At 53.6% G+C, this 25,124-nt stretch overlaps 3 protein-coding genes across 4 annotated transcripts; 2 read left to right on the top strand and 1 right to left on the bottom strand.

Annotated features, from left to right (window-relative positions):
• Window positions 1–2,509: 2,509 nt before the first annotated feature.
• Window positions 2,510–10,868, top strand: LOC117017847 (endothelial cell-selective adhesion molecule). Its single transcript, XM_033098432.1, has 7 exons — window positions 2,510–2,738; window positions 6,261–6,448; window positions 7,556–7,757; window positions 7,953–8,108; window positions 9,364–9,495; window positions 9,753–9,879; window positions 10,111–10,868. Exons 1-7 carry the CDS (start codon window positions 2,669–2,671, stop codon window positions 10,433–10,435), a joined length of 1,200 nt encoding a protein of 399 aa, XP_032954323.1. The 5' UTR covers window positions 2,510–2,668; the 3' UTR covers window positions 10,436–10,868.
• Window positions 10,869–11,113: 245 nt separating this feature from the next.
• On the top strand, window positions 11,114–16,562 carry VSIG2 (V-set and immunoglobulin domain containing 2). Its single transcript, XM_033098434.1, has 7 exons — window positions 11,114–12,093; window positions 12,456–12,619; window positions 13,179–13,386; window positions 14,198–14,356; window positions 15,303–15,422; window positions 15,535–15,679; window positions 16,353–16,562. Exons 1-7 carry the CDS (start codon window positions 12,033–12,035, stop codon window positions 16,483–16,485), a joined length of 990 nt encoding a protein of 329 aa, XP_032954325.1. The 5' UTR covers window positions 11,114–12,032; the 3' UTR covers window positions 16,486–16,562.
• A 228-nt stretch (window positions 16,563–16,790) lies between these two features.
• On the bottom strand, window positions 16,791–23,698 carry NRGN (neurogranin). Of its 2 annotated transcripts, XM_033098503.1 has the most exons (5): window positions 23,682–23,698; window positions 23,089–23,280; window positions 18,258–18,484; window positions 18,020–18,037; window positions 16,791–17,597 (listed from the first exon to the last, which is right to left on the bottom strand). In XM_033098503.1, exons 2-3 carry the CDS (start codon window positions 23,101–23,103, stop codon window positions 18,263–18,265), a joined length of 237 nt encoding a protein of 78 aa, XP_032954394.1. In that variant the 5' UTR covers window positions 23,104–23,280; window positions 23,682–23,698; the 3' UTR covers window positions 16,791–17,597; window positions 18,020–18,037; window positions 18,258–18,262. The 2 variants fall into 2 exon arrangements, with proteins under 2 accessions (XP_032954394.1, XP_032954395.1); XM_033098504.1 differs by lacking the exon at window positions 18,020–18,037.
• Between the last annotated feature and the right edge of the window lie 1,426 nt (window positions 23,699–25,124).

The following is a 25,124-nucleotide window of genomic DNA, read 5'->3' as shown; positions in this document are numbered from 1 at the left end:
AATTTCACATTGGACTTGGGATGGGTGAGAGGTAGGGGCAAGAGGACAAAGCTAAGCATTGGGAAATGGAGACTTGGAAAGAAGGTAGCTTGCTGATACTGAATATACAGTCTCTTTGGTCAGAACATTCTAAAAAAGAGAACAACAGGGTGTCAGACAACTACATGAGCATTGCTAAAAATAAAACGTGGACTCTGTAGATCTTCATGAAGCTTTATAACTGATGCAAGGGGGATAGAGACACTATATTCACAGGTAAGAATCAGCATTAGAAAACACTTAAGAGAGGTAAGATGAGGTATGACTGGAAGAAACGCTAGTGACCTGCAAGTCTCCTACAATGTGGAACTATGAACTTAGCTCTTGCACACTACATGGTTATGCAGTCAGTTCCCAGGTCACTCACAGGTCATCTGTGCCAATGTTCTTGTTTTACACAAGACTAGAGAGCAATGTTCACCCTAACACACATCTTGGCAAAACTTGAAGTGATGGAGCTGCTTTGCTAACTTCTACCACCTGACTGCCTTGGGGTCAGGAGACGTGGATGGAATAGGAGACAGTGGAAACTCTTTGGGGTGAGGGCAGTGAGAGTCCTGAACAGACTGGCCTTGTGTCACCTGGAAACATTGACCACCTACAGATCTTGGGTTGCAGCTTTACTTTCGATGCTGCAGATTATTTGGGATCCGAATTCTAAAGGAAAAGTTAGCTACAGAGAGTGAGTGTTGAGGCTCTGCCTTAGGAGTAGCACTTAATAAGGATGAGCACAGCCTGTGTAGGTGCTTTGGTATTCCTGGGCTACACAACCAAGAGACTTTGTACTGCATTTCTGGGAAGGAATTACTTATTTGGGCTGACTTAACCCTGGTCTGGAAACAAAGGAGAAATGTTTACAAGAGGTGGTTTGCAATGTAGGCTAAAGTCAAGAAAAATATGAGTGTGATAGAATAGAAAAACCAAATCAGCACACACACAGTCTATTTCACAATTCCAAGTTTGTAGGTCGCTGCATAAAGATATGAGACTGGCAGTTATCTATTTATGTTGCCTTTGCTGCCACTGAGCTGCCAAGTATTAGATTCCATGATTTGCACTGGCAGTATAGTGTTTGCATAAGCATTTTTCAAAGCCCAGCTGCCTGGCAGGTATTTGAAGAGCAGCCAGGCAAGTCACACTAGGAAGAAGCAGCTCGGAGGGTCTGAGTGCAGTACGAGCACAAGGTACACACTCCATGTTAGAACAGAACTGTTTGGAATAAACGAATTCAGGAGGCCTGGCTGCTTTTCTTCCCAGTCAACTGCCACTCGGAACAGGCAGCGCCAGGAATTAGTGGTTATGCTTTCTGCCCTCCGTGGCCTTTGCGCGGAGGTTGAACTGTGCCCGGATGTTTGAAGCATCTTTGTTGGGGCTGTTGGACAGAGAAGCAGGAACAGGTGCGTGTGCTTCCGTCAGGGGCCGTGGCCGCCAGGGGGCGCAGATGGCGGGACAGGGGCGGTTATATTAATTTCGCGCGAACAAGATCTAGTCCTGGGAATTAGGATCAGAGCGGGCCTGAGGAGAGGTGGGGAACTGTGAAGACGGGAAATAAAGCCTCGGAGGGGCTCCGTCCAGTCTCCCCGCAGCATAGGCCATGGGCTGGTGTTTGCAGAGGTAAGCAGCTGGGAACTCGGCTCTCGTTGCCTCAGTTTCCCGCTCAACTCCCGAGGAGTCTTCACGCCAATCTTGTCCTAGCTCAGGGGACGAGGCACAAGACCGAGTGACCCTCGAGCCTGGGTTTAGGGCGTCCCCGAGAACCTGCTGCGAACCCTTCCCTCGCCGCCCAGAGATGAACACGGTCCCTTGGTCCCCACGCCGGCGCCTCCTTTGCGTCCCGGGGCAGCCCTAGGCTTCGGGAGCGACAGCGGCCGGGCCGGGCATGGCTATAACCACCCCCCCACACACTCCTTTACCCGCTCCTCTGCGCGGCTCTCGCGGCCCAGCCCTCACCCCGGCCCTAGGAAAGCGGTCGTTTCGGGCCGAAAAACAGGGTCCGCTCGCCAGGCCCTCTGGCCCCTTCCCTGCCAGCCCCCCGACACTGCGGAGAGCCAGTGGCGACGGGAAAACTCGGTTCCGCTCTTCCTCCTTCAGGAAGGCCTCCCGGGTTAGGTATGGAGCCCGTTAGGCAGGCCAGAGCCCGGCTGTTTAGGGTTGTAGGGGTTCGGGTGGCCCCTGGACATCGGGGAATCCCCAAACCTCCCTCCCTTGCGTTCTCCTCCCACCCACCCAGCGGAGGTAGAGGTTTTAGCCGCACTGTCTGTGACCATAAGGATCCTTCTCTTTCCCTGCCTCAGGGAAAGGTTATGAGCGCGCCGGGCTTAGCCGACCCCACCCTGTGTGCTGACCATAAAGGCTGCGAGGTCCCGACGTCCGAGCGCGAGGAGGGTCACTCGTGCGCCCCGCCCGGAAAGACGGCGACCTCTCCGCCCCCTCGAATGCCCCGCCCCCTGTCCCCTTCGGTCCCCACCCTGCCACCGGCGGACACACACACACGGACTCTGGCTAGAGCCTCTCTCGGTATTAGTGGCCCAACTCCTGCGTGTACTCTGGCTGTTGCGCGGCCTCAGCACCTGCCGGTCGGTGTGACCCGAAGCCGGCGCCCCTGACTCCGTCCGGGCCAGGGAAGGCCATGATGTCCCTGCCCGGATCCTCTGCGTCCAATCTGCTGCGGGTTTTGTTCCTGGGGCTGAGTACCCTCGGTGAGTGAAACCTGGCACTTCAGGAGGGAACTTCAGAGAGAGAAGTGAGATGGGAGATGGGGTGACTCCGACCCTGAGGGAGGTGGCGGTTTGGGGCCTGATGAGGACTGGGTGGTACGGGGCTCCCGCCTCTGACTCTTGCCCCCCCCCAACAATCTCTCTCTCTCTCTCTCTCTCTCTCTCTCTCTCTCTCTCTCTCCTCCCCTCCCCACCCAGGGCATGATTGCTGGTGTTGACTCTATCCCCAATGTTTGGGGACAGCTCCCACTTAGGGTGTGGTGTGTGTGGTGGAGGAGAGGGTTAGGGCATCAACCGGTAGAACTCTGGGGTGTTACTGGAACCATTCCTCAGCCCCCCTCCCCACCTCCACCCAGCAGAGCTGGATGAGCTGAGCTTCTAGATGAGACACTGGCTAAAGAGCTTAAGGACTTAACTCCTGCTCCTCCCCCGCCCCCACCCCACACACAAGTTGATGCACAAGAGCCCCCAGGGGAATTCCCTGGTCCCCGCGCTTAACACCCGCACTTCACGTCAATTCCCCAGCCGGCATCCTCCCTCTTGCCCCCTCCTCCTGCTTCCTGCCCTGGGAATCAAGGGAGGGGCCCCAAAAGCACGACCTTGAGATCATTTAGGACACAGGAAATGGGGGGAGGGGCCTTTGAATGCCTAGAGGAGCAGATTGTGACCCCCCCCAGAGGTCCACCACCCTCCTTGGTTCCCAGAGCCAAAGGGACAAAGGAAATAGAGATGAGGGCCTCAGAAAGTCAGGAAGGGCACCTCCTTGGAGCAAGTGCTTGAGGAGTGTTGCAGCCTTCCAGGAGGACCCAGGAACTGGGTGCACCCAGGAGCTCCCAGGAGCACCCAAGAGCTCCCAGGGGGTGGCCCAATTCGAGATCTGGGGAGAAAAGAACCCAGCAGGAACTAAGCCGGTTCTACTGCCACCTCCCAGGCTTTCTTACCATCCCTCTTCAAGGATCCCAAGTGGGGTGAAGGGTGGCTTAGATGAGGTCAACTTGAACTCATTGCTCTAGATTGGAAGTCGCCAGGGTAAGTAAGGTTTAGAAAAATGTAGAATGAAATTAAGCCATAGTGATGAGGACAGAGATGGGAGCGCCTTACTCTCAACGTGTCCCCTTTGGCCCGGTCTGTGCTGCAAGGGTATTGGGGCATAAAGTATTAGAGTCCCCCGACATAGTGGGGTTCAAGAACAGCTCACTAGCTGCACCAAAGCCTGGACAGTTCCCTGCCCCTGTAGGCTTGGTGAACCTGCTCCAGGATCCTCAACTTCTCAATACCCCTCCCCCCTCCAACGTCAACCTCAGCATCTCTTTCCCTTCTGTATTCTGTCCCCTGATTCTCCCGTCCTCCTTCCTGTTGGGGGTCTCCCAAGCAAGGGAGAAAAATGCGAGTTGGCCGCCTAGGCATCGTCTGCAGCTCTCCTGTAACCCCTCCTTTTTCCTAACTCAGCTTCAGTTTTAATACTGACCGCCCAGGCTCAACGTCGAGCTCTCCTGGCCACACGAGGGTTAAATGACGCTCGGGACCACGGCACTGGGGCAGGCACGGGCTCTGCCCGCCAGGGCTGTCGGAGAGGCCCTTACGTTCCGCGATCCTCAGTGGCTCAGCGCTGCTGCCCCTGGGGCGTGAGAAGCCTGCGGGGGGAGTTTCTCAGAGAAAGAGGGAGACTAAAAATAGTAGCCCTGGGGAGCAAGCCCGTGTTCGTTCTCTTTCTGCCCTTGCCTGCTTCCTCACTCTGTGGAGTGGGCCAGAGGGTCCCTTTCTTGGACTGCTCTTGTCTCCTTTGCCTAGACCCAACTACCCCCTTCTCTCCCGATGGCACCCACTGTGGACCCTGGGAGCGAAAGAAACCAAGAGTTGGCGGCTTCTGCTCCAGCGGACACCCAGGACCGAGGGCGGAAGCCTCCAGCCACTTCAGCTCCTGGTTTCTGACTGGGGGGTAGGACAGGGAGCATTTGCCCTGAAGTGTATCCATTACTACTATCTTAACCACCCTCCTACCTTTTGCACAGTGAAATTATACATGGGGACCTGGAGTAGGTCGCTGAGGGCACCTACTGCGGGTTTCGTTTAGCAACTGCCTGGCCTCCGAGAGCACGGCCGAAAGGCCGGGAGAATCGTTCGCGCGCGGGCCTCCGGGCCTCGGCCTTTCCAAGTGGGGTGGGGGTGGGGTCCCCGGAGGCGTCGGACTCCTTGAGGCTTAGGTTATTTCCGCCCGTCGGGCCTCCGGCCCTGTGCCCCCCTTCCCCCGTCATTGTCTTGTAGCTTATCGCTGGGCACAAGTTTCCTGCCTGACCCTCAGGGATCCGCCAGGAAATAGGAAGGGGGTTGCTCCTAAGGCTAGGAATAGGGGTAAGGGTTCTATAAAGACACGCAGCGGGAAAGGATGGGGGTGGCTGTCATCCTGACTGGTCGGATCCTGGCCTCAGAGGCCTTCAGCCGGGCTCCAGGAGGGCAGAGAGCCTTGTCTGTCTGCGGATTCTGCCAGTGCATTGGCCGCCTGGTCACCAGGCGGAGGTGACGCTGCAGAGTGCCAAGGCCCAAGAGCGAGGCCGAGGCCTAGGGCGGCCAGTGTCCTCAGGCCCGGCCGGATACAAGCCCGAGGTTATTACCCCATATGGCTTAGGACTCAGGTACTCCATTGCCTCCCCGAAGGGCTAAAAGTGAGTGTGCCTAGATATCACGGTGCAAACAGTGGTGGATAGTCCCCTCCTTGAAACCAACAACCCAGTCCACCTCCTGGACAAAGGACACGCGCAGACACATCTTTGTACTTGATTGTTGGGGACCTTCATTCGTATCCCAGCTCTGCCATGATTCCCTGCGACCTCAGAGGACCCTCCCAGATCGCCTGCACCTCAAAAGGGCCCGTCGGAGCTTGCTGGGTCCCAACTCTCATCTTTGCTAGGGAGCACACGCGTCGGGGGTAAGCGGGAGTCCAGAGCACAGCGGTCGCTGGGCGGCTCCAGTCTCTCGGCTCTGGGCGGTTCTGAAGCAGCGGCGGCGGGTTACAGGGTAACCGGCGGCCTCTCAACCCCGCCCGCCCCTCCCTCTGATGGAGAACAGAGGGGCGAGGAACACAAATCTTGACCAGCGTCGCCACTCCCTGCATCCTTGGCTCCCGCCCGGGTAAATTAGGGGAGCAAGTGGACTACGCAGAATTTACATCAAAAGGATTAAGCCTGCCCTTGGTCTTGGTTGTCTTCTCCTTCTTGCTGGAAATCTGCCCCTTCTTCTTGGTGCTCCGAAATCTGCGGCTCTGGATACAAATAAATACACAGAAATGTGTCCCTCTCCCCTTTACAAACCCATGGCCTGAGGGTCTGTAAAGGGGAGAATAAGCGCTGACAAGAAAGCGCGCACTTAAATTAGGGTTGCGGGTCGGTCTTCGAGCCTCCGTGGGCCGGACCCGCGCGGTCGTCCTTTCCGTCGGCGGGACTTCCTGACCCTGTCCTCCGCGGGGTGGGCAGGTCCGCGCTCACGCCGCTTCGCTCTCGTCCCCAGCGACCGCTGCGCGCGCGCAGCCTGAGCTGCATGTGCCCGCGGGCCTCACCAGGCTGCAGGCGGTGGAGGGAGCGGAAGTGGTACTCCCGGCGTGGTACACCCTTCGAGGGGAGGTGTCTTCGGCCCAGCCATGGGAGGTGCTCACCGTGCAGTGGTTCTTGAAACAGGAAAGGAAGGAACTGAACCAGGTGAGGGAGGAAAGCGTCTTAGCCCAGAGTATCAGCGCCAGGTGGGGGCGGAGGGAACATTTGACAGCTGGCAACGTGGGGTGGGGGGGGAGGAAAGGAAAGGGAGAAGGGTGGGGGGTCGGCTCGGGAATGCGGGGCAGGAAGGAGTTTTCAGGGAAAAGCAGAGCCCTCCTCACCAGTTCAGTTTTGTTCCGATCTTGAAGGCGTCCCAAAAGAATTCTTTTCCCCAATTTCCCCCTATAAATCCCGCACACAAAACACTAAAAAGTGAAGAGGCATTTTATTTTGCTGTAGGGGTTGGTGGGTAATCCATGATTGGAGGTTGAGGTGGGAAGGATTAGTGTATCGCACAAGTTTTAAAAGTTGAGTATCTTCAAGTTTTCATTCTCTGCTTTGGACACTGCCACAGGCCCCTTCCCAAATGATTATCTGTCCCACTGCCCCTTGTACCCACCTTGAGAGGCAAGGGGCAGATTCCTCCCACATCTCCCATCTAGCCTCCTTCTTCACATTACACGTAATCCTTCTTCACATTACACGTAAAGCCAGAGACACCCAGAGGTCAAGGACACTTCATTTGCAGAGCCCCTTACTTGCATGGCTCCTTCGAAGCCCTAGAAAGTGTTCAAGAGGTCATTTGGTAACTAGGGGGTATGTCTGAAATAAAGTCTAAGTAGACTTTATTTCAGACATACCCCCTAGTTACCAAATAGACTTAAGACAGCAGGGGTAAATCCAGGTTTCATAGAGCCTGGACTTACTCATTTGGGGCAGGGAGGGAGCATCTTCAAGAAAAAGAAGATAAAAGATCTTTTTTAAATCTTGGATCTACCCCTGCAATCTAAGTTTCTTTTCATGCATAACCCCTATTTACATTACCCTCACCTATTATACCCCCTTTCTAAACACCACAAGGGGAAGATGAAGAGACAATGTATAGGGGATCAAGAACTGTTCTGGTGAAGAAGACCCGGGGTGTGGTAAGAGGGTGGCTAAGGAGATAGGGTTGAATTGGGAGCTGGTACAGGTTAGAAGGCATAGGGACTGGCTGAGCCTGCGGGCACAGTGCATGCATGTAATAATGGGGAGGCGTTATGCCCACACCAGGTGTTGTCGTACATCGGTGGAACAGTGTCAAGCCAACCCAGAGTATCCCTGGTCTACTCCATGCCCTCCCGGAATGTGTCCCTGCGGCTGCAGGGCCTCCAGGAGAAAGACTCCGGGTCCTACAGCTGTTCTGTGAATGTGCAAGACAGTCAAGGCTTGAGCAGGGGCTATAGCAGCAAAACTTTAGAACTCAATGTACTGGGTAAGTGAGAAGCACACACTTTCCAACACCTCCCACCCCCAGGGGAGGTCGGGCAGGTCTCTCCCCCAAATGGCTGAGTGTGAAGGTTGGAGGAGGGGCAAATGCAGTGACAGGGTATATGTGTGGGAGTTGGGGGTGTGTGTGTGTCTGTTGGTCTCTTGGGTGTGAGTTTTTAACCAGTGTCCCCTCCCCCAGTGCCACCAGCTCCTCCATCCTGCCACCTACTGGGAGCGCCCCATGTGGGGACCAACGTGACCCTGAGCTGCCAGTCCCCGAGGAGTAAGCCCGCTGCTCAGTACCAGTGGGAGCGGCCACCCCCATCTGCCCAGGTTTTCTTTGCACCAGTTTTAGGTGAGGGACTTCCGGAGACAGCTGAGACTGTAGCTGGGGTCTGGGACGATGAGAGGTACCAGGGACTGGGGTGAAAAGGGAAGGCAATGCTGAAAGGTACCAGGGAGGAAAAGGAGGGGGTGGGGGAGGGTGTGGGGACGTGGAGAAAGAGCCTGCCAGCTGCACCCACATGTTGGGTGCTTTCACGGTGCTGTATAACTATATTGCTAAAGGGGGCTCTGGAGCTGGGCAATCTGCATTCAAATTCCAGCTCACTGCTCACTAGCTGTGTGACTTGGTGCCTCCATCTCCTCATTTGTAAAACCGGGATATCAGGAACACTGATTTGAACACACCAGCTATAAAAGTCATTTGGGGGCAATTGGAACATTTCTTTTTCAATTTTAATGAGAGAATTGATGGACATTTTTAGTTTGGAGTATTAGATGCTTTTAGAGAATTATTAGTTTATCAGGTATGGCAATGGTATTGTGGTTATGTGGGGCAGTGTCCTCATTTTTTTGCAGATTCATGGTTAAGCATTTATTTTAAAATATCCCAGAAAAAAAGAGAAAGGGAAATGAAATAAGTGTAGCTAGATGTGAGCAATTGTTAAGTCGAGGTGGTGGATATATGGATTTTCATTTGGTCCCTCTTTCTACTTTTCATTTGACCACTTTTATAATAAAAGTTTTTTGGGTTTTTTTTACATAGTCCTTACCTCATAGATTTGTTGTGAAACTTTCCTAAATTAGTACATGTAAAGAACATAGTCTTTGGTGTATACTAAGTAGCCAATTAACTTTAACTGTTATAATGATTATTTCATATAATCCTTTCAACACTATCTAGCAGGTCATACCTATTACTCCATTTCACAGATGAAGAAATTGGGACCCAGGGATAGCAAGTAACTTGCTTAGTCACACGGCCTATTCTAGAACCCAGGTTTTCTCATTCCTACTGTTCTTTCTCTCACATTACTCTGCCTTTCAGAAGTAAAAGTAAAAATCATGTTTTGGTTTTTCTGGGCATCGCTTCTTCAGCCTCTCTTCCCAATCAGTTGGGGACGCTAAGCAGTGGAAATAGTGAGCAGTCTTGGGCTAGCAGTTCTGCAACTGGGAGAAGAACCCAGTGTGCTGTCTGTCACACTTTTCCTTCATCAGGCTGAGTCTCCCAGAGAGTCAAAGAGGATATTCTAGAGGAGGGGCAGGATTTTTTTTTTTTTTTAATGGGAAAGAGGATCCCTGGCCTGATGGCTAAATTGTGTCCACAGATGCCATCCGTGGGTCTTTAAGCCTCAAAAACCTTTCCACTTCCATGTCTGGAGTCTATATCTGCAAGGCCCACAATGAGGTGGGCAGTGCCCAGTGCAATCTGACCCTGGAAGTGAGCGCAAGGTCAATTGGTAAGTGTGGTTAGGAGAAGGTTGGTCAGTGGTGGGGGTGGGGTTGCAAGAGAGGACGAGGCCTCTCATTGTAACAGGGCAAGGAGCTTGTCCTGCTCTAATGTTTGTACAAATGTTTGGTCAGTGACCATTTTCTGCTTGACAGCCACCTCTTCTTAATAGGGAAAAAGAGAAAGCATGTATGGTGGCGGTGGGCTAGTGGGATTGAAGAGGGGTGAGGAACAGCTGGGTGTTTTCTGACACCAAGGTTTTTCTAGGGCCTGGGGCTTCGGTGGTTGCAGGAGCTGTTATGGGCACCCTGATTGGATTGGGGCTGTTGGCTGGACTGGTCCTTTTGTACCAACACCGCGGCAAGGCCGTAGAGGAGCCTGCCAACAATATCAAGTAAGTGTCCCTGGTCTCTGCCCAGACTCAGCTCTCCTAGCTCTCCTTACAAAAGCTGGGAATTTAGGCAGCTCCCATCGCATGGAAGAGTGGGCAGTGGCTGAAACATCTTTCCTATGGGCAGATTTTAAGGGAGAGGAGAGTTGAAGTGGGGGGAAGGGAGAGTAAGACAAGGCATGTAGAAACTTTCCCCTTTACAGTTTCTGACTTCATTACTTATTTGGTGACTAGGGAGGATGCCACCGCTCCCCGGACCCTGCTCTGGCCCAAGGGCTCAGACACACTCTCCAAGAATGGGACCCTTTCCTCTGTGACCTCCGCACGAGCCCTCAGGCCACCCCAAGGCCCTCCTAAGCCTGGTAATACGTATGCATCGACCCCCACACCCAGCCTCACCAGTCGGGCTGGATCCTCACCAAGGCTTCCCTGGACAGATGGACCCCCCTCTCAGCCAATATCCCCCAGCCCTGGTGGAATCTCTTCCTCTGCTCTGAGCCGTATGGGTGCTATCCCTGTAATGGTGCCCACCCAGAATCATGCTGGGTCTCTGGTGTGATGGTCCAGACATTTTTGGCAGAGCCACCTGGTTTCTCTCCTTCCTATAGGGATCACTACAGGGGTCACCCTAGCACTGAGGCCTGAGTCTGGGAGGGTGGCTACCTTCCAGATCTCCAGTCCTCTGCCCCCACCCTTCTTTACTATGGGTAAACTGAGTCTCAGTTAAGACCCAAAGTTCCAGGAAGTAGAAGAAGAGGAAATGGACCCGGAATTAGAAAGAGTCTCCATCCCCTCCAGGGGCTTCCCTAAAACTGCAGAGGAATGCTGCTGAGATTGGCTAGCCCCACTCCCTCCCATGGGGTCTGCCAGTCAATGAATCCTCCAGGCCCCCTGACCTGTACCCTATCCCTGTCTAAAGCCATCTTTCCCTCCCTCTCCAGCTCCCTGCATTAATATAACCTGTCCTGCTGGCTTGGTTGGGTTTTGTTGGGGCAGGGGATAGGGAAGACACTTGTTAAACTAACTTGAAATGTTGTGTTTTGTTTTGTTTTTATTTTACAAATTTTAATAAAGATACGTTGTGTTTGTATGGAAAGTAATAATCAAATCATCTTTTCAAACTCGGAATTCCCCAGAGGAGTTAAAGATGATGCAAAAGAGGACCCCTACCTGGGCTGTATACCCAGGACAGCTTCTTCACACAGTCTCACCTTACTGGCTCAGGAGAGCTCTTCTAGAACTTTAAAAGGGTTATTTGCTGTCAGATGGCCTGGGAGAGGCACAGAGAGCTGGAAGCTGGGGATACTCTAACCCACTCCAAGCCCCAAGAGGATGAAATTGGTGCCCTTTCTGCTGGAGCCTGAATGCTTGCAGTTTGCTGTGGGCGTGCTAAATCTGCTTCCTCTTCAAGGGCTGGGGAAAGGAACCTGACTGGGGCTCTCCCAGACCACCGAAGGCTTAACAAACACATTTTGCCCAGCCAGCAGCGATCCCCCTGTACTGCAGGAGAGCTCAGTGTAGGATCTGGTGTAGGTCTCTGCCCCAACGCTGCCCTGCCCTTTCCTACCAAGGGGTGGGGGGGTTCCTCCAAGTCTCAGTTTCTCTGCCCATAAAGGGGAGTGGAGCTGGGAGTGGGGAGGAAGCTGTAGTTTCCATGGAGACTCCTACCTCAGCCAGTGGTGATAAAAGTGCCAGAAAAGGGATTTGAGAGAGAAGAGGAGGGGCGTGGAAGGAACAAGAATCTCTGAAGGGGTCAGAAAGGGTCTTCAGCCTCAAAGTGGTGATGTCGTCTGCCAGCTCTCAAGTTGTCCAAACGCCTACCTCTTCCACCTCTTCCTCCAGGAACTTCCTGTACGGAGCTGCAGCTCTGACCCCTTCCCTTCAGGTGCTCCAGTCCAGCCCAGCCCTTTGCCCAGGGCCTGACAGCTTCAGAAATTGAGGGGAGGAGGACGGAAAAAGGGAGTAGGGCTAGAGTGGTTCCAGAACGGGGCTTGGAGGAGGGAGAGGCGTTTCCTTACCCCGTGGGAGCCGGCCTCTCTCCTTGTTTGCTCTGCGATAGCCAGTCTCGCTCCTGCCCAGCACGAGGAGGCAGCCCTGTGGGCGCCACCTTCTCTTTCCTGACCGGGATACCAGACCACAGACGGCAGGCCGCGGCCATGGCCCGACTCCTGCGGCCTTTGCTGTGCGGGGCGCTGCTGGGATTGATCTGCATGACTGGTGAGGAGGGGGCTCGGGCCGCAGTGGGGACTGCTCGAGGCCGGGGACGGGGCGTCCAGGGCCGGTAGGGCGAGGACAGGGCGCGCAAGCCGGTCGGAGAGTGGAACCACCGCAGGACCATTGTTTTCCTCTCCCCAACAAACACACCCTCATACCTGCCCAGTCTGGTCCTTTCACCCACAAAACCTGACCACGACGTGGGCTCCTCCCTCCCGGAACCTCAGGTTTCGAGAAGGGTGGCGTTGGGGGGAGGGTGCCCCCAGTCTCCTTGTGGGAACCAGATGGGCCAGGCGCCAGACGGAGGGAATTTGGGGCTCGGGTCCTGGCCGGCCCTCTGAGCGCCCTTGCCTGTGCAACCCCAGACCCGGGACCAGCCGTGGAGGTGCACGTGCCTGCCGAGCCCCTGAGTACGCCAGTGGGCAAGACTGCGGAGCTGACCTGCAGCTACAGCACGTCGGTGACAGACACCTTCGTCCTGGAGTGGAGCTTTGTGCAGCCTGGGAAGCCCATCTCTGAGTCCCATCCTGTGAGCTGAGAGTGGGGGCGGGGGAGGGGGCCCCGCCTCCAGCCTGTGGCCAGGCTGGCCTGGAGAGGCAGGAACAGGGGGCCCACCCAAAAAGAGGGCACAGGAACCGGAGAGTGCGTAGGGGGATCAGTATCCTTGGATGAACAAATAAGTGGACTCTTTCTAGATCTTAGGCCCGCAGTCTGCGGCACCCCAGATCATGTGTATGGCCCTGTATACCCACCTTCCTCTCCCATGTGCAACTCCCCTGTGTTAGTGCATTCCCGGCTTTGGTTAATAATCCCATTGATGCTCAGCTGTTGTGAGTGAAAGGAGGATAAAACGCTGCCCCTTCCATGATTATTATTATTTCCAAATTGAGAGCCACGCTTAGCTGAAAGCAATGAATCTAGTTCATTTAGCACCTGGGAAGGAATGGTATTTAGAGACAGACCACGGTTCTGGCTACAGAGGATCAGCTTCCCTGCCTGGTGCAAGGAAGGGGCCCTTTTGAGAAAGGACTGTAGAGTTGATGCCAGGCAGGAAAAGATGTGGATGCGTGTCTTCTGCTTTTCCCCAGATCCTGTACTTCACCAGTGGACATCTGTATCCAACTGGTTCTATGGCAAAGCGGGCCAGCCTGCTTCAGAATCCCCCCACAGCAGGGGTGGCCACCCTGAAACTGACTGATGTCCGCCCCTCGGATACTGGAACCTACCTCTGCCATGTTAACAACCCACCAGATTTCTACACCAATGGGTTGGGGCTAATCAACCTTACTGTGCTGGGTAAGGCAGGCTGGGGACCCACCAGCCACCCACCCACGCACATACCCTGTACAATTGCACTGGTCCTGCTAAATCCCCCCACACCCTGATTTCCGGCCCAAGCACACAACTGCACTGGGGACCCCAAGGGAAAGTACCTCCTGCCCAAAGTCTTCTAATCCAGATGGTCATACTCCTGCTTCACCCTCCCAAAGAGTGCTCCTCCTTCAGTCCCTAGTAACAAAGGTCCCATATACAGGGGCTGAGTCATATCCCCAACATATTCCTCCTTTGGAGGAACCTCCCATTTGTAGCTCAGATTCTGTCCCTCCCCAGGTCTGTGGCAGAGAAGGGGAGGAGCCATTAAAGGAGCAAGAGCTCCTACAACTAAGCATCAGCTCTGTGTTCAGAGCTTTCATCTCACCCCACACTAGAACCTGCTCAGAGATGAGCAAACCGAGAAACACTATTAAATAGGCTGAGGATGTTTAGATGGAAAAGAGAAGACTTAGGAGTTGGTGTATGAGAGCTGCATTCAAATATCTGAAGGGCTGTCTTGTGGAGGAGAGGTTTTTCATTTTTCTTTGTGGACCCAGAGGGCAGGAATTGGGACCAATGGGTGGATATTATATTAACACAGATTGTGGCTCAACATGAGGAAGATTTTTCTAACAATCAGAATTTCCAGTAGTGGAAATCATTTCCTGGGGATGCAGTGGTATGTGAACAGAAGTGGACCACTATTTGGTAGGCGTATTGAAGCAGGAAATCTATAGCACTTAATGGATATGGGGTTAGAACAGTGCTAAGGGTCTTTCTGTGATTTTTGCAGTGCCCCCCAGTAGCCCCTTGTGCAGTCAGACTGGTCAAATCTCTGTAGGGGGCTCTGCTGCACTGAGGTGTAGCTCTTCCGAAGGAGCCCCCAGGCCAGTGTACAACTGGGCCCGCCTTGGATCTTCTCCTACACCTTCTGCTGGCAGCATGATGCAAGGTAAGGGCTAAGAGCATCACGGAAAAGGGGACTGAGGACCTGGGTAAATCTGGTCTCTAAACCCCACACTCCACAGTACCAGCTCCATGACTGGGGGTATGAGACAGACGCTGTACCTTCTCCCTCCTTCCTTGGTTCCTGCATTGGTCCCTCCTGTCTGTCTTCCTGAACAGTCTGTGACTGCGTGGTCCTGGGAACATTTCTCAAGCTAAATGTACTCCTGATATCCTGGAAGAGAGTGGAAAGCAGGGGCATTCTATGATTCCCATTTGTCTGTTTTGGGGGGGATTTCTTAAGGGTCATGAATCATTTCCTAATTTCCTGAAGGGGAAACTGAGGCAGAGTAGTACAGACTATCTTGGATCCTTCTGCCAGTTTCTCTGGAGGAACCGTACAACTGGCTTGGCTTCTCAGCCCCATTGTGCTGGCTCCAGTGCCCTGTCTCTCCCCCCAGCCCCAACCCCAGCCCACCCCATTGTCAAGCCAGAGAGCCCACAGATCACTTCCTGATGTGTGCTCTGTCTTCAAAGGGAAGGCAAGCAACCTAGAAAAGCACTTGGTCAGCTTAGAACCACCCCAGAGGATAGTTTCTAGCAATGAAGCCTTCACCCCAACCAGAAACCTGACATCAGCCAGTAAGCACCCCACTCCAATTCCATTGCCAGTTTCTGAACTGTGTGCACAGGTGCGGGCAGTGTCCCCCTCCGCTGAAAAGGCAGCTGTGTAGGGTAGAAAGAGCACAGAAATTGCTGTGGCTTTGGCACTTCCTCTCTGGGTCACTCCAGACAATTACTTTTCTTATCTGAGCCAGTTTTCCCACTAATAAAATGAGGTTAGTCCCTTCCTGACAGGATGGTTGTAAGGATGAAATGAAACATGCTTTCGTCAGAGTAGGTGCTCACTGTGAGTCAAATGAGTGATGGAACACTTCCTCTTTACCCTTAAGATGAGGTGTCTGGCCAGCTCATTCTCAGCAATCTCTCCCTGGCCTCTTCGGGCACCTACCGCTGTGTGGCTACCAACCAGATGGGCAGTGCATCCTGTGAGCTGACTCTCTCTGTGACTGGTAGGGATGCTGGGCAGAGGCCCTGCTGGCAGGTCTGGGGTGTGGAGGCTGCATGAAATTGTCTGAGGGGCCAAGGAGGATCTGCAGTTCTGAGGATCCTGTGTATCCTTAGACCCTTCCAAAGGCCGAGTGGCCGGGGCTGTGATTGGGGCGCTCCTGGGCGTGCTGTTCCTGTCCATCGCTGCCTTCTGCCTAATAAGGTTCCAGAAAGACAGGAGGAAGAGGCCTACGGAGACATACGGGGGTAGTGACCTTCGGTGAGCAGGAGGCTGGGGGGTGGTACGGAGAGGGAGGAAAGGGCTTGGGGTAAGGGGAGGTGATGTCAGTCCTCAAAACTCTGACATCTTTGGGGTGTTTGGGGTAAGGAGCGCTGCTCAGCCCTGGGATTTGGTGGTGAGGGTGGCAGTGTAGCCCATTGTGTGTGTGAACAGTGTACAGGTGGAGCGGTTGGCTCACAAACTGCCCTCACCCTCCTACTGAATTTCCACTTTTCAGTATTTAAGGCCTTTTCTTGTACAGCAACAGGACGTGGACGCCAGCAATTGGATTTGTCCTGGGCACTCAGCTGAGTTTAGTTCTTCTGTGTGGGGCAGCAAGGAGAGGCAAAAGCTGCCTTTGCCACTCTCTTTAGCTATTATTTGTGGGCTCCAGAATAAGGACCAGAGTAATGTTTCTCCAAGTGTGCTCTGCTGATTATCTGGACAAAAATCACAGGGAGCTTAACATTGAGATTCAGGCCACTACCTACCCATCCTGAAGTAGAATGTGTGTGTGTGTGTGTGGAGATGACGGGGCTTGGATCTTCATTTCAACCCAAGTTCCTCAAATGAGTCTCAGGCATGGTAAAGTGTAAAAGGTCCCTGGGTTGGGTGAGGGGGTCCTCTGAAGGATGCCTGCAGTCTTCACTAAGAATGCGCTTGTATCTGTCAGGGAGGATGCCATGGCTCCTGGACTTTCTGAGCAAATCCCTGTGAGGGCTGATTCCAGCAGTGGGCTCCTGGAGAGGCCCCCCTCTGCCAGCACTGTGTCGACCACCAAGGCCAAGCTGCCTATGGTTGTCTAACTTCCCGCCTGATCCCTAAGGGAGAATATCAACAATTAAAGCCGTTGGGTACCATATTGCCTTCCTCTTCTTTCGGCCGGTATAGCAAATTCCTCTAGGTGGCCCAAGGAGTATTACCAGTAAGGGAAGGAATGGGTTTCAAGTCCCTGAGGTGATGCTGTCTTGGTTGGCCCCAAAGGGTGGGTTTTAACCGAGGTCCCTCCTCTCCGCCTACCCTTCTACATTTTGGTTCGGTTAAAGGAGACTTATTCAAGTTTCAGCGCTGGCCCTGTGCGCCCAAACACCCTCCCCTCTGGCACCACTGGAACACTTGGACATTCCTCTTTATTGTTCACATTCCAACCCAGCACGGTCACATGCACAAACGGAGATTAAAAAACCTTCCGGCCACAGCCCCAAGAGCCCGGCAGGATGGGGCCGGCAGGGCAGGGGCGGGGCCACGGCAGACTCCTCCCACCGAGCCTCCCGGGCGCTCGGCGTTTGCATAACAAGAGAGCTGGGGAGGGTGACACGCGCGGTACGCTCGGGAGAGGGCAGGGCGGATTACAGGCAGGCTTGGGGTAGTGTGTGAAGTAGAAACTTTCCTTCCCATCCGAGCCAGGGGTATCCGACACCATACAAATCCTTTTCCCCTCCTCGCTCCAGATCCAAAGTTCTGGGGCTGGGCGGGAGGGGGAACAGCACGAAGACAAAGGGCGCCCCCTTTAGCTGCGCTTGGAACGAAAGGACTTGGTGGTGGTGGTTTTAAGTGATTGTCCTCCGGTAACGCAGAGGCTATGGCGCCCTCCGCGGTGCGCGCAGGGGAGCGCAAGGCTGCGGTGGCAGAGCTGCATGCTGGTGCGGGGAAAGGGTCGAGCAGCAAAGAATGACGATTGGGGAGCGCAAGGTTTGGAGCTAGGGTGGGGAGGAAGGGCTATCCAGGACTAGAATGGAAAACTAACTGAAAGGGCACGGACTTAGAGACTCCACGACGGAGCTTGCTTGGTACAGGGTCTCTGGGGACGCAGGGAGGCTCCTGAAGCTGGCAGGTTGGTGGGAAGGAGAGGGTCACAAACACGGCAGGGAAGTCTCGTCACTGCGAAGGGGACGCGGCATCCATCTCTCCTCCGGAACTGAGGACAGAGAAGGTCTGAGCACCTGCCCTCTCCGGTACTTCCTCTCCCCCTTCCTGGACCGAGATACCCTGGCCTGAGCGCTGGGGGGGTCCCCAGGAACCCTGAGCCCCTCCCACCCCGAGCCACTGAGCTGAACCGAGCCGCAGCCGGTTCGTGTGTGTGCCGTAGTGCTCTTGGAACACCCTCCCCGCCGCCAGGCTGGTGAAGCCAAACGGGGTGACTGCGTATCTGTGTTGGTCCATTTGTGTCCCCGTCGTAGCCCGCCTCTGGCGTCTTGGTGTATCAGAAACCCCGCAGGCGCAGGGTGCTTTTTCCCCGGTTGGGAGGGGTGATGGCGTGCAGAGGTAAGGAGGTGGGGACTGGGTCCTTTTCTCCCACTCAGGGTTCCCACCCCGCCGCTTCGGGATCGAATTCATTACCTTAAAAAATGCTCAATTCTTCGATCCGGAGGTGCAGAAGGGAGGGTGGAGAAACAGGTGAGCTTTCGGGTCTACATCGCCCTCAGCTCCCCCATCACCTCCCGTCTAGGATTTACGGTACCCCAACCTAAGCTCCCCACACCCCTCTCCACACCGAGCCCGCCCTGTCTTCCTTGCTCCTTCCGAGGAGGAGCAGGCGCTCTCAGCGGGTCCCGGGACTGGGAAAGGACCCGCTCACCTGGCCTAGTCACCGCTGGGGCCGCCGCCCGCGCCTCCCCTGGCGCCCCCAGCTCCGCCCGGCCCTCCGGGGCCCGGGCCCTTCCGGCCGCGCTCTCCACTCTTGATCTTCTTCCGCGCCATGTGGCCCCGGAAACTCGCCTGGATTTTGGCAGCGGCAGCGTTGGCACCAGGATCGTCTAGCGGAATGTCTAGAATGTCGTCGTCCGGCTTGGAGCAGGCGCTCTCCTGGGGGTGGGGCAGGGATACCTGTGGGGTGGCTGGGCCAAGACCCCGCGAGAGTGGGGTTCGAGTAGAGCCTTGGGGGTTGAGACGAGGGCGACGCGAGTGGGAATTGCAGAGAGGGCGTGGAAAAGGGCTAAGGCATGGTGGGTGTGCTGGTGTCTGTGTCCTTCCTGGGGAGGGGCAGGCAAAAAGGAAGGTTCAAGTTCAAGTGGACACAGTTGCATTCCCAACTCAGGAAAGAGAAGTGCATGCTGGGATGGGATCCAAGAAAGCCATGCAAGGCAGCCAGACAGCCCTGAGTGAGACAAGGGCCCATCGCCATTAGTTGGGTTGACGGAGCAGCAGAGCTGACGGGAGGGGCGTTTGGAGGAGCAAAGTGAACAGGCGGAGCTCCTGGACGTGGCTGCCTCTTCCCCATCCTCAGAGGTACCTGCAGCTCAGAAGGGCCCATTCTGAAATCAGGATAATATCTACCTCTGTGGATTGTGGAGAAGAATAAACATGATATGCATAAAGTTTCTGGCACAATCTAGTTGTTCAATAAATGGTAGCTATTACTACAATTCTTTTGAACAATAATAATTTGATGTGAAATAGTTGTTTCATAGGCCAAAAGTGGTTATGTAAAAACAATTTCATGTTTCAACCTAGTAATAATGGACCCATCCCCATGCCCCAGGTTTCTGTGTCTCTCACAGCCTGCCCCAGCTGAGAGTAGAAAGGGGCAGGGAACTGATGGTACTGATTTCAGAGGCAGGGCTCTGGCTTGGAGAGGACCTCAGCACCCCCCACGTCCCCAACGCTGCTGGTGTTGCTCACAGCGTTAACGTGGGCTGGGATGCGGATGGTTACTATGTAGTCAGACGGACATTTCTCCTTTGGTCTGACCCCCTGGCTTCTAGGAATTTGCTCTCATTTTTTGGTCTGAAGACTTCCACTGCTTTTACTGTGTTTTGCTTCCTGGGCATGAGATGACCAAGGTCTCACGTAGTCATTTAGTTCTACTCATCTCCCCATCCAGTTCACAGAAGTGGGATGGGTATGAGTGGGGCTTCAGGATCACTACCCCAACCAGGTTCTGCCCCAGGAGCACAGGTGTAAACCCCAGATGCCTAAATACAAGTTTACAAATGCCTTCCCTCATTGTGCTTCCCAAGGCTGTCTTCATTTCCTGGGTTTCGGAGTTCTTCAGTATGTGCTCAAGATGCCCACAATTAAGTTAAATGCAGGTAAAAGGAGCTACGAAGAGACCAATGTGATTAGGGAGGGCCCAGAACACTTTTTGTCCTTCCTTGGTGTAGAGCTCTCTCCCTGACATCTTATTCCCTACCTATAAACCAAAACAACGCTTTTTGGTTCCTTGATTCTCAGAGCTCAAGCCTTTCTTGGGACATTCTCAGGGAACAGTGAAGCTTCTCCTCAAAAGAAGATGATGATCAAAGAAACCATTCCTGACCCACCTCTCCTCAGCCCGCAGCTGTGCAGGTTGAGTGGAGGAAGGGGTTTCTTTCCCGACCACGCGAAGACAGCTCTGCTGTCACCACCCACCCCAGCTGGATCTAGAATGGAAACCTGGAACAACAGGCAAAGCCACCCCCAACACACTGCTCCTCCCATAGAGTTGGCTCCCTCTCCCTCCAGCTGAATTCTCAGGCAGAGCTGCTAGGTGGCTTGTCCACAGGCAGAACTGGAGGAAGAGTAAAAGGAATTCAGAAAGGGTCATGGTGCCTGGGCTACTGCTTTCCAAAACCAAGATTGGATGGTGTGTGCCTGAGAGCTCCGAATGAACTGAAGAGCTTCTGGGGGACTGGTGGGCATGGAAAAGGAAAGTGCACTGGTGGGCAAAACAGGAGCCATGGCTTCTGGTCCCAAATGGGCACATCACTTCACCTCTGAGGGTCTCAGTTTCTTCAGCTGCAACTAGAACTTGACCTAGATGAATAGTCTCCTTTAGCTCCCCAATCCTAAAAGCTTTAAGAATTATCCTTGCCTACTGCTTGTTATATGCTGGGCCCTGTGCTAAGCACTTTGTACACATTACCCCATTTAATCCCCATTTTAGAGGTCAAGAAACAGCCTCAGTCATTTTGTAACTTACCCAAGGTCACAGAACTGACAAATAGTGGTGGGATTCAGAAGCCTGTGCTGTTAACCACTGCCTCAGGGCAGATAATTACTTCTATGAGTTCAGCTGGACCAAGTCAACTAGACTAAGCAAAAGAAAGGAGTGGGATCCACCCCCGCCAATGTTTCTTTGCCTTTCATATTAAGTGGATGCAGAAAAGTCATATATATATATATGGCTATGTAAATCAGCAACTGGTACATTTGCATCAACAGCTGTCTCTTTAAAAAAAAGCTGATCTGTTTTCTTCTTCTCATTTCTGTTGGAGCCTCCTTACCAAGGTGAAAAAAGGAAATAAGGCAGAACTAGGTGTTTCCCAAACAACAGGTCAGATGGTCAGAAAGGAGAGCCCAGAATTAACGATGAAAAGGGACCTGCCTCTGGTCTCCCAGATGCACTGTTTTCCCCACAAGTTCCAGCTCCCTTCCAGCACTGAGCGCAGCCCTCCACAGAAGGGGGTGGGGTAGAAACATGCTCAGTTCCAGCTTCACCCCAACCTTCTGCCCCATTACCCTTTCTATCTCTTCTTGCCCCCCTGTGCAGTCTGACAATGGTGCTGTCTCTTGTTCAGCCCTTTAGCCCTGACGACCTAGGACAGGGCTTAAAAGGGTAAGGCTCCTATGTACAGAATACACTGGAGGAAGTCTCCCAGGGCTCTGGGCCACTGGGATAATTGTGTATTTGCCTCTTCTGTATTTTTTGTAAAAAACGGAAAGATTCTCCTTTTTTTAGGAGACACTCATTCCAACCATGCCCACCAATCACTCAGTTTGGCTTCCTAGGCACTCAAGGCATGGTCAGGGCGGACCAGGGCCTACAGGCAGGGACCCAACATTCTACCCTAATTAACTCCTGCAGGTAACCATCGGAGACAAATTCCATTCCTTTCCTGGCCTCCTGGAATCTTAGCGCTCTCACCTCTTTCCACTGACCATTCCTTCTGCCTTCCTTTCCCCATCATTCTTACCATCCCAGCAATATGACCCCCCCATACATATGCAGAACCTTCTATCCACTTATTTTCTCTACTTTATAAAATAATGGAGCCCTTCTTCGGTGAAGCCCAAGAACCTCCATGAAAAGCCCATTGCTCCTATCACAATAAAAAATGGCTTCCTGGAGAATAACAAACAGGAAAAGACTGGAAATATATCTTATCAGGATTTTCTCCAGGGGGTAGGATTGTAGGTGATTAACATGTGTCTTGTTTATACTTATCTTTAGTTTTTACATTTTTTATTATGAGCATATTACCTTTATAATAAGGAAAAATAGTAAATATTTAGCGGTAAAGTGTTTGAATCAGATAAGGCTATGTTCGAATTTTGCCTCCACACTTAGAAGCTGTGCCTCCTTGGACAAATCATTTCATCTTTCTAAACCTCAGTTTGCACATCTGTAAAATGGAGAAAATAATATCTACCTCACAGGACCATTGTGATAATTAAATATAAAGTGTTAGGTACCTGGTTAGCATTCACAAATTGACTATTACTGATATTAATGAGTTAAAATCATAATAATAACCACAACGATTTGCCCGTAAGTTCTTTCTGCCTCTTGGTACTCAGACATAAGGAAGTCTCATCTCTTATAATCTGGGCTATCCTTTCCTCCCAAATCTCACTTTTTGTTTTCTTTTGTAAGCCATTGGGTGGAGGGTGGGGACCAGGCAAAGTCATAAGCTCTTCTACCATTAGCTGGGTTGACTGAATGGCTGATAATGCACGGACTTTGTAGTAGCCTTCCTCCATATGTAGGGGCTAAAAATCAATAATTAAAAAAATAAATTTTGTATATGTATGATCACTGTACTCCTTTGGTGAGCCAGGCGCCTTAACAGCAACCTACTTTGGCGTTAGGCACTTGCGCATCCCGGTCTCCGTGGGCGCTGGCAAATTGCAGACACTTCCTTCCCTCGCCAGCAGGGCTCTCTCGCGGTCGGTCACCCAGCCCCATCCAGGGCTAGAAGGCGTTGGGGGCCGAGCCAGCTCCTCCCCAGAACCACACTGACTAGGCTCTTTGCTGCCCATCATCACTACGAAGCTAACCAATATGAACTGACTATCCCACCTGAGCCATACAGGGCACGAGGGTCCGGAGGAGCGAGCAGTCTGCCCAGCGACGGCGGCGGCAGAGGAATGAGAAATGGGGTGGGGGCCGAAAGCCAGGAGAAAGGAGCCGGTTTCCAGCGTCTCTCTAGGGGAAGTTCCTCTTTTCCTCTAACCATTCCGTGTTGCAGAGCCCTGCGGAGCTCCCAGTCCAACCCAGACTGCCTGGCGGATGGGCGCCCAGACGCCCCCGCGAGTTAGGATGCATTTTCCCAGAGCTTCCAAGTCAGGCGGGCCCCTTTCACGACCTACCACCACGTCTCAGCTCCTAGGTCTCTGCACCCACTTCCCTCCCTCACCCTCCAGGGGGTTCTCAGGAGCCCTTGCCCCAGACCAAGCTGGTTGCCCGTCCCCCAGGCACTCTAACTTACGGTGCAGCAGTCCATGCTGGTGTGGAGGGTCCTCGGCTGGGCGGAGCTGGCGCAGGGCGGGGCTGGGTCTCTGTGGTGCCGGGTTGGGAACTCCGCGGCTGACCGGCGCCCGCGGACCCGCGCCGAGCCCTCCGCAGCGCTCTGGGGTCAGCTCTCCCGCGCTCGGCTCCGCTCGCGAATGTAACCTGAGCCCTGCGGTCGCGAAGCCAATCAGGAGCCACCTCGGGCAGGGTGGGCGGGGAGACTGGAGGATGACCACGCCCTCTTCGCCGCGCTCCTGCTCCTGCCCCAACCCCTCCGCCCGCACACTTCCATCCACTCCTACACACGCGTCCTCCCAAACCCAGCCCCTTGCTGCTGAGGCGGCAGACTGCCTGGCAGATGGAAACCCCCGACATCCCGGGCACAAACACTGACATCTGGGCACAACACCCTGCCACCCATATACAGAAAACCGCGCACCCTCACCACCTCCCCATACTCCATAACCTGGCCAAAGTCCTGAATAGGGCTCCTTTAGCTCCCCCTCTCCCCCCCAACCCCGAGACCTCAAAGAAACGCCCCCAAAACATGCGGTTAAAAAGGCCCGTTACCACTCTGCTGTGGAATGGAAGATGCTGTTGGTACATAACCCGGTGCTGGGCACACAAACACAAAAGCTCCCGTATATAATTTCCCAGGCTCACTGAAAAGTCCACTTCAACATGCAGACACTACAGACACAACCTGCAAAAATAACTACACAGACCTACACTCTGTGCAGATAAATGCAGACAAACGCGTGCGCTCACGAGAGCAATCAACCTACCAGAAATGTCACATTACATATCTATTATCTATCTGTATGACCTGCTCCAAACAGACAAAGTCATGTGTGCACAACGCCCATTTTGCATGTGTTTCTATGTGGACAGTGACTTGGTAAAAACACCCTTCCCTCCCACTCCCCATACTTGACCCTCCCTAAGCTCTTGATCCACTGCTTCAGAATAAGACAAAAACTAGCCACCGGCAACCCTGCTCCTGGGGAGAAGAATACTCTAAACCTCAGTATAGGAAAGCATCTGAACTCATTGTTCTTTGGGTCCATGGTGAAGGAAGGATGTGGGCTTGGTGACAGGCTGGGAAGGGGAGACATGGGAGGAGCGTCTAAGAGGAGCAGCTGTCACTTTTGTGGTCTCCAGCCTCCCCCAACCTGTCAAGGTTCCAGAGCTGGTAGTGTTGCATAGTAAGTGGATGGGATGGGCCATTTCTGAGAAAACTAGAGAGACTTTCCCAGCTCAGGTCTCACAGGAGGGAAGGAAGAAAGGATGGCTGCTACTCAGGTCTGTTGACTGAGGCAGAGCAAGGAGGGGAACATACCCTGGGGCTCTGGTTGGGACAGGGATCCTGAAACAGCACTGCAGTGAACCCACAGCTTCCTTTCTACCTGACCATTTGCACCATGGTCTTTGCTTGCCAAAGGGACAACGAGTGGGAGGTAAATTCCAGTGGTGGTAAATTCACTCATGATGGGGACAGGATTAGCCAGCTTGGGCCCCCAAACTGAGCTGGATGCTGGCTGGGATTCCAGGGCTTGGGGTGTAGGGGTGTCTCTCCCAGCATGTTTGGGACCCACCCACCTTGTAACTGAAAATCTGTTCCCCCATCTGCCTCTGGCACATCCTCCATTCCCCACCTCCACCAACTGGCAGGATATCCGGGGAACTCAGGCCCTTGCCTAAATGATGTGCACATCTGGGCCCTTAAGTTCTGCCAGTTCCCATTGGACTTCAACCCCAGAATCCAGAGGAGAGGGAAAAAAGGGAGGACATTGGGGGCAGAGTGGATATCAGGCCTGGACTCTGAGCTTTTCTCTTCCCAAATTAGAGCCGAGGAATTCGGGATTTAGTGAGTTTGCAGTAAAGTCTCCCAAGTTGCTAGGCAACATCCCTCTACAGCCTGCGCTGTCTCTGGGCCCTCTTCCTGCTGGTCAGAGCTGAAGGGTGGGTGGGTGGGGGAATATCTTACTACGCGCTTCCCCACAAACTCCCACA

Source organism: Rhinolophus ferrumequinum, chromosome 25 (assembly GCF_004115265.2).
Source record: "Rhinolophus ferrumequinum isolate MPI-CBG mRhiFer1 chromosome 25, mRhiFer1_v1.p, whole genome shotgun sequence".
Taxonomy (NCBI): domain Eukaryota; kingdom Metazoa; phylum Chordata; class Mammalia; order Chiroptera; family Rhinolophidae; genus Rhinolophus; species Rhinolophus ferrumequinum.
The sequence above is the reverse complement of the archived record's forward strand: the minus strand, read 5'-3'. Positions and strand labels throughout refer to the sequence as shown.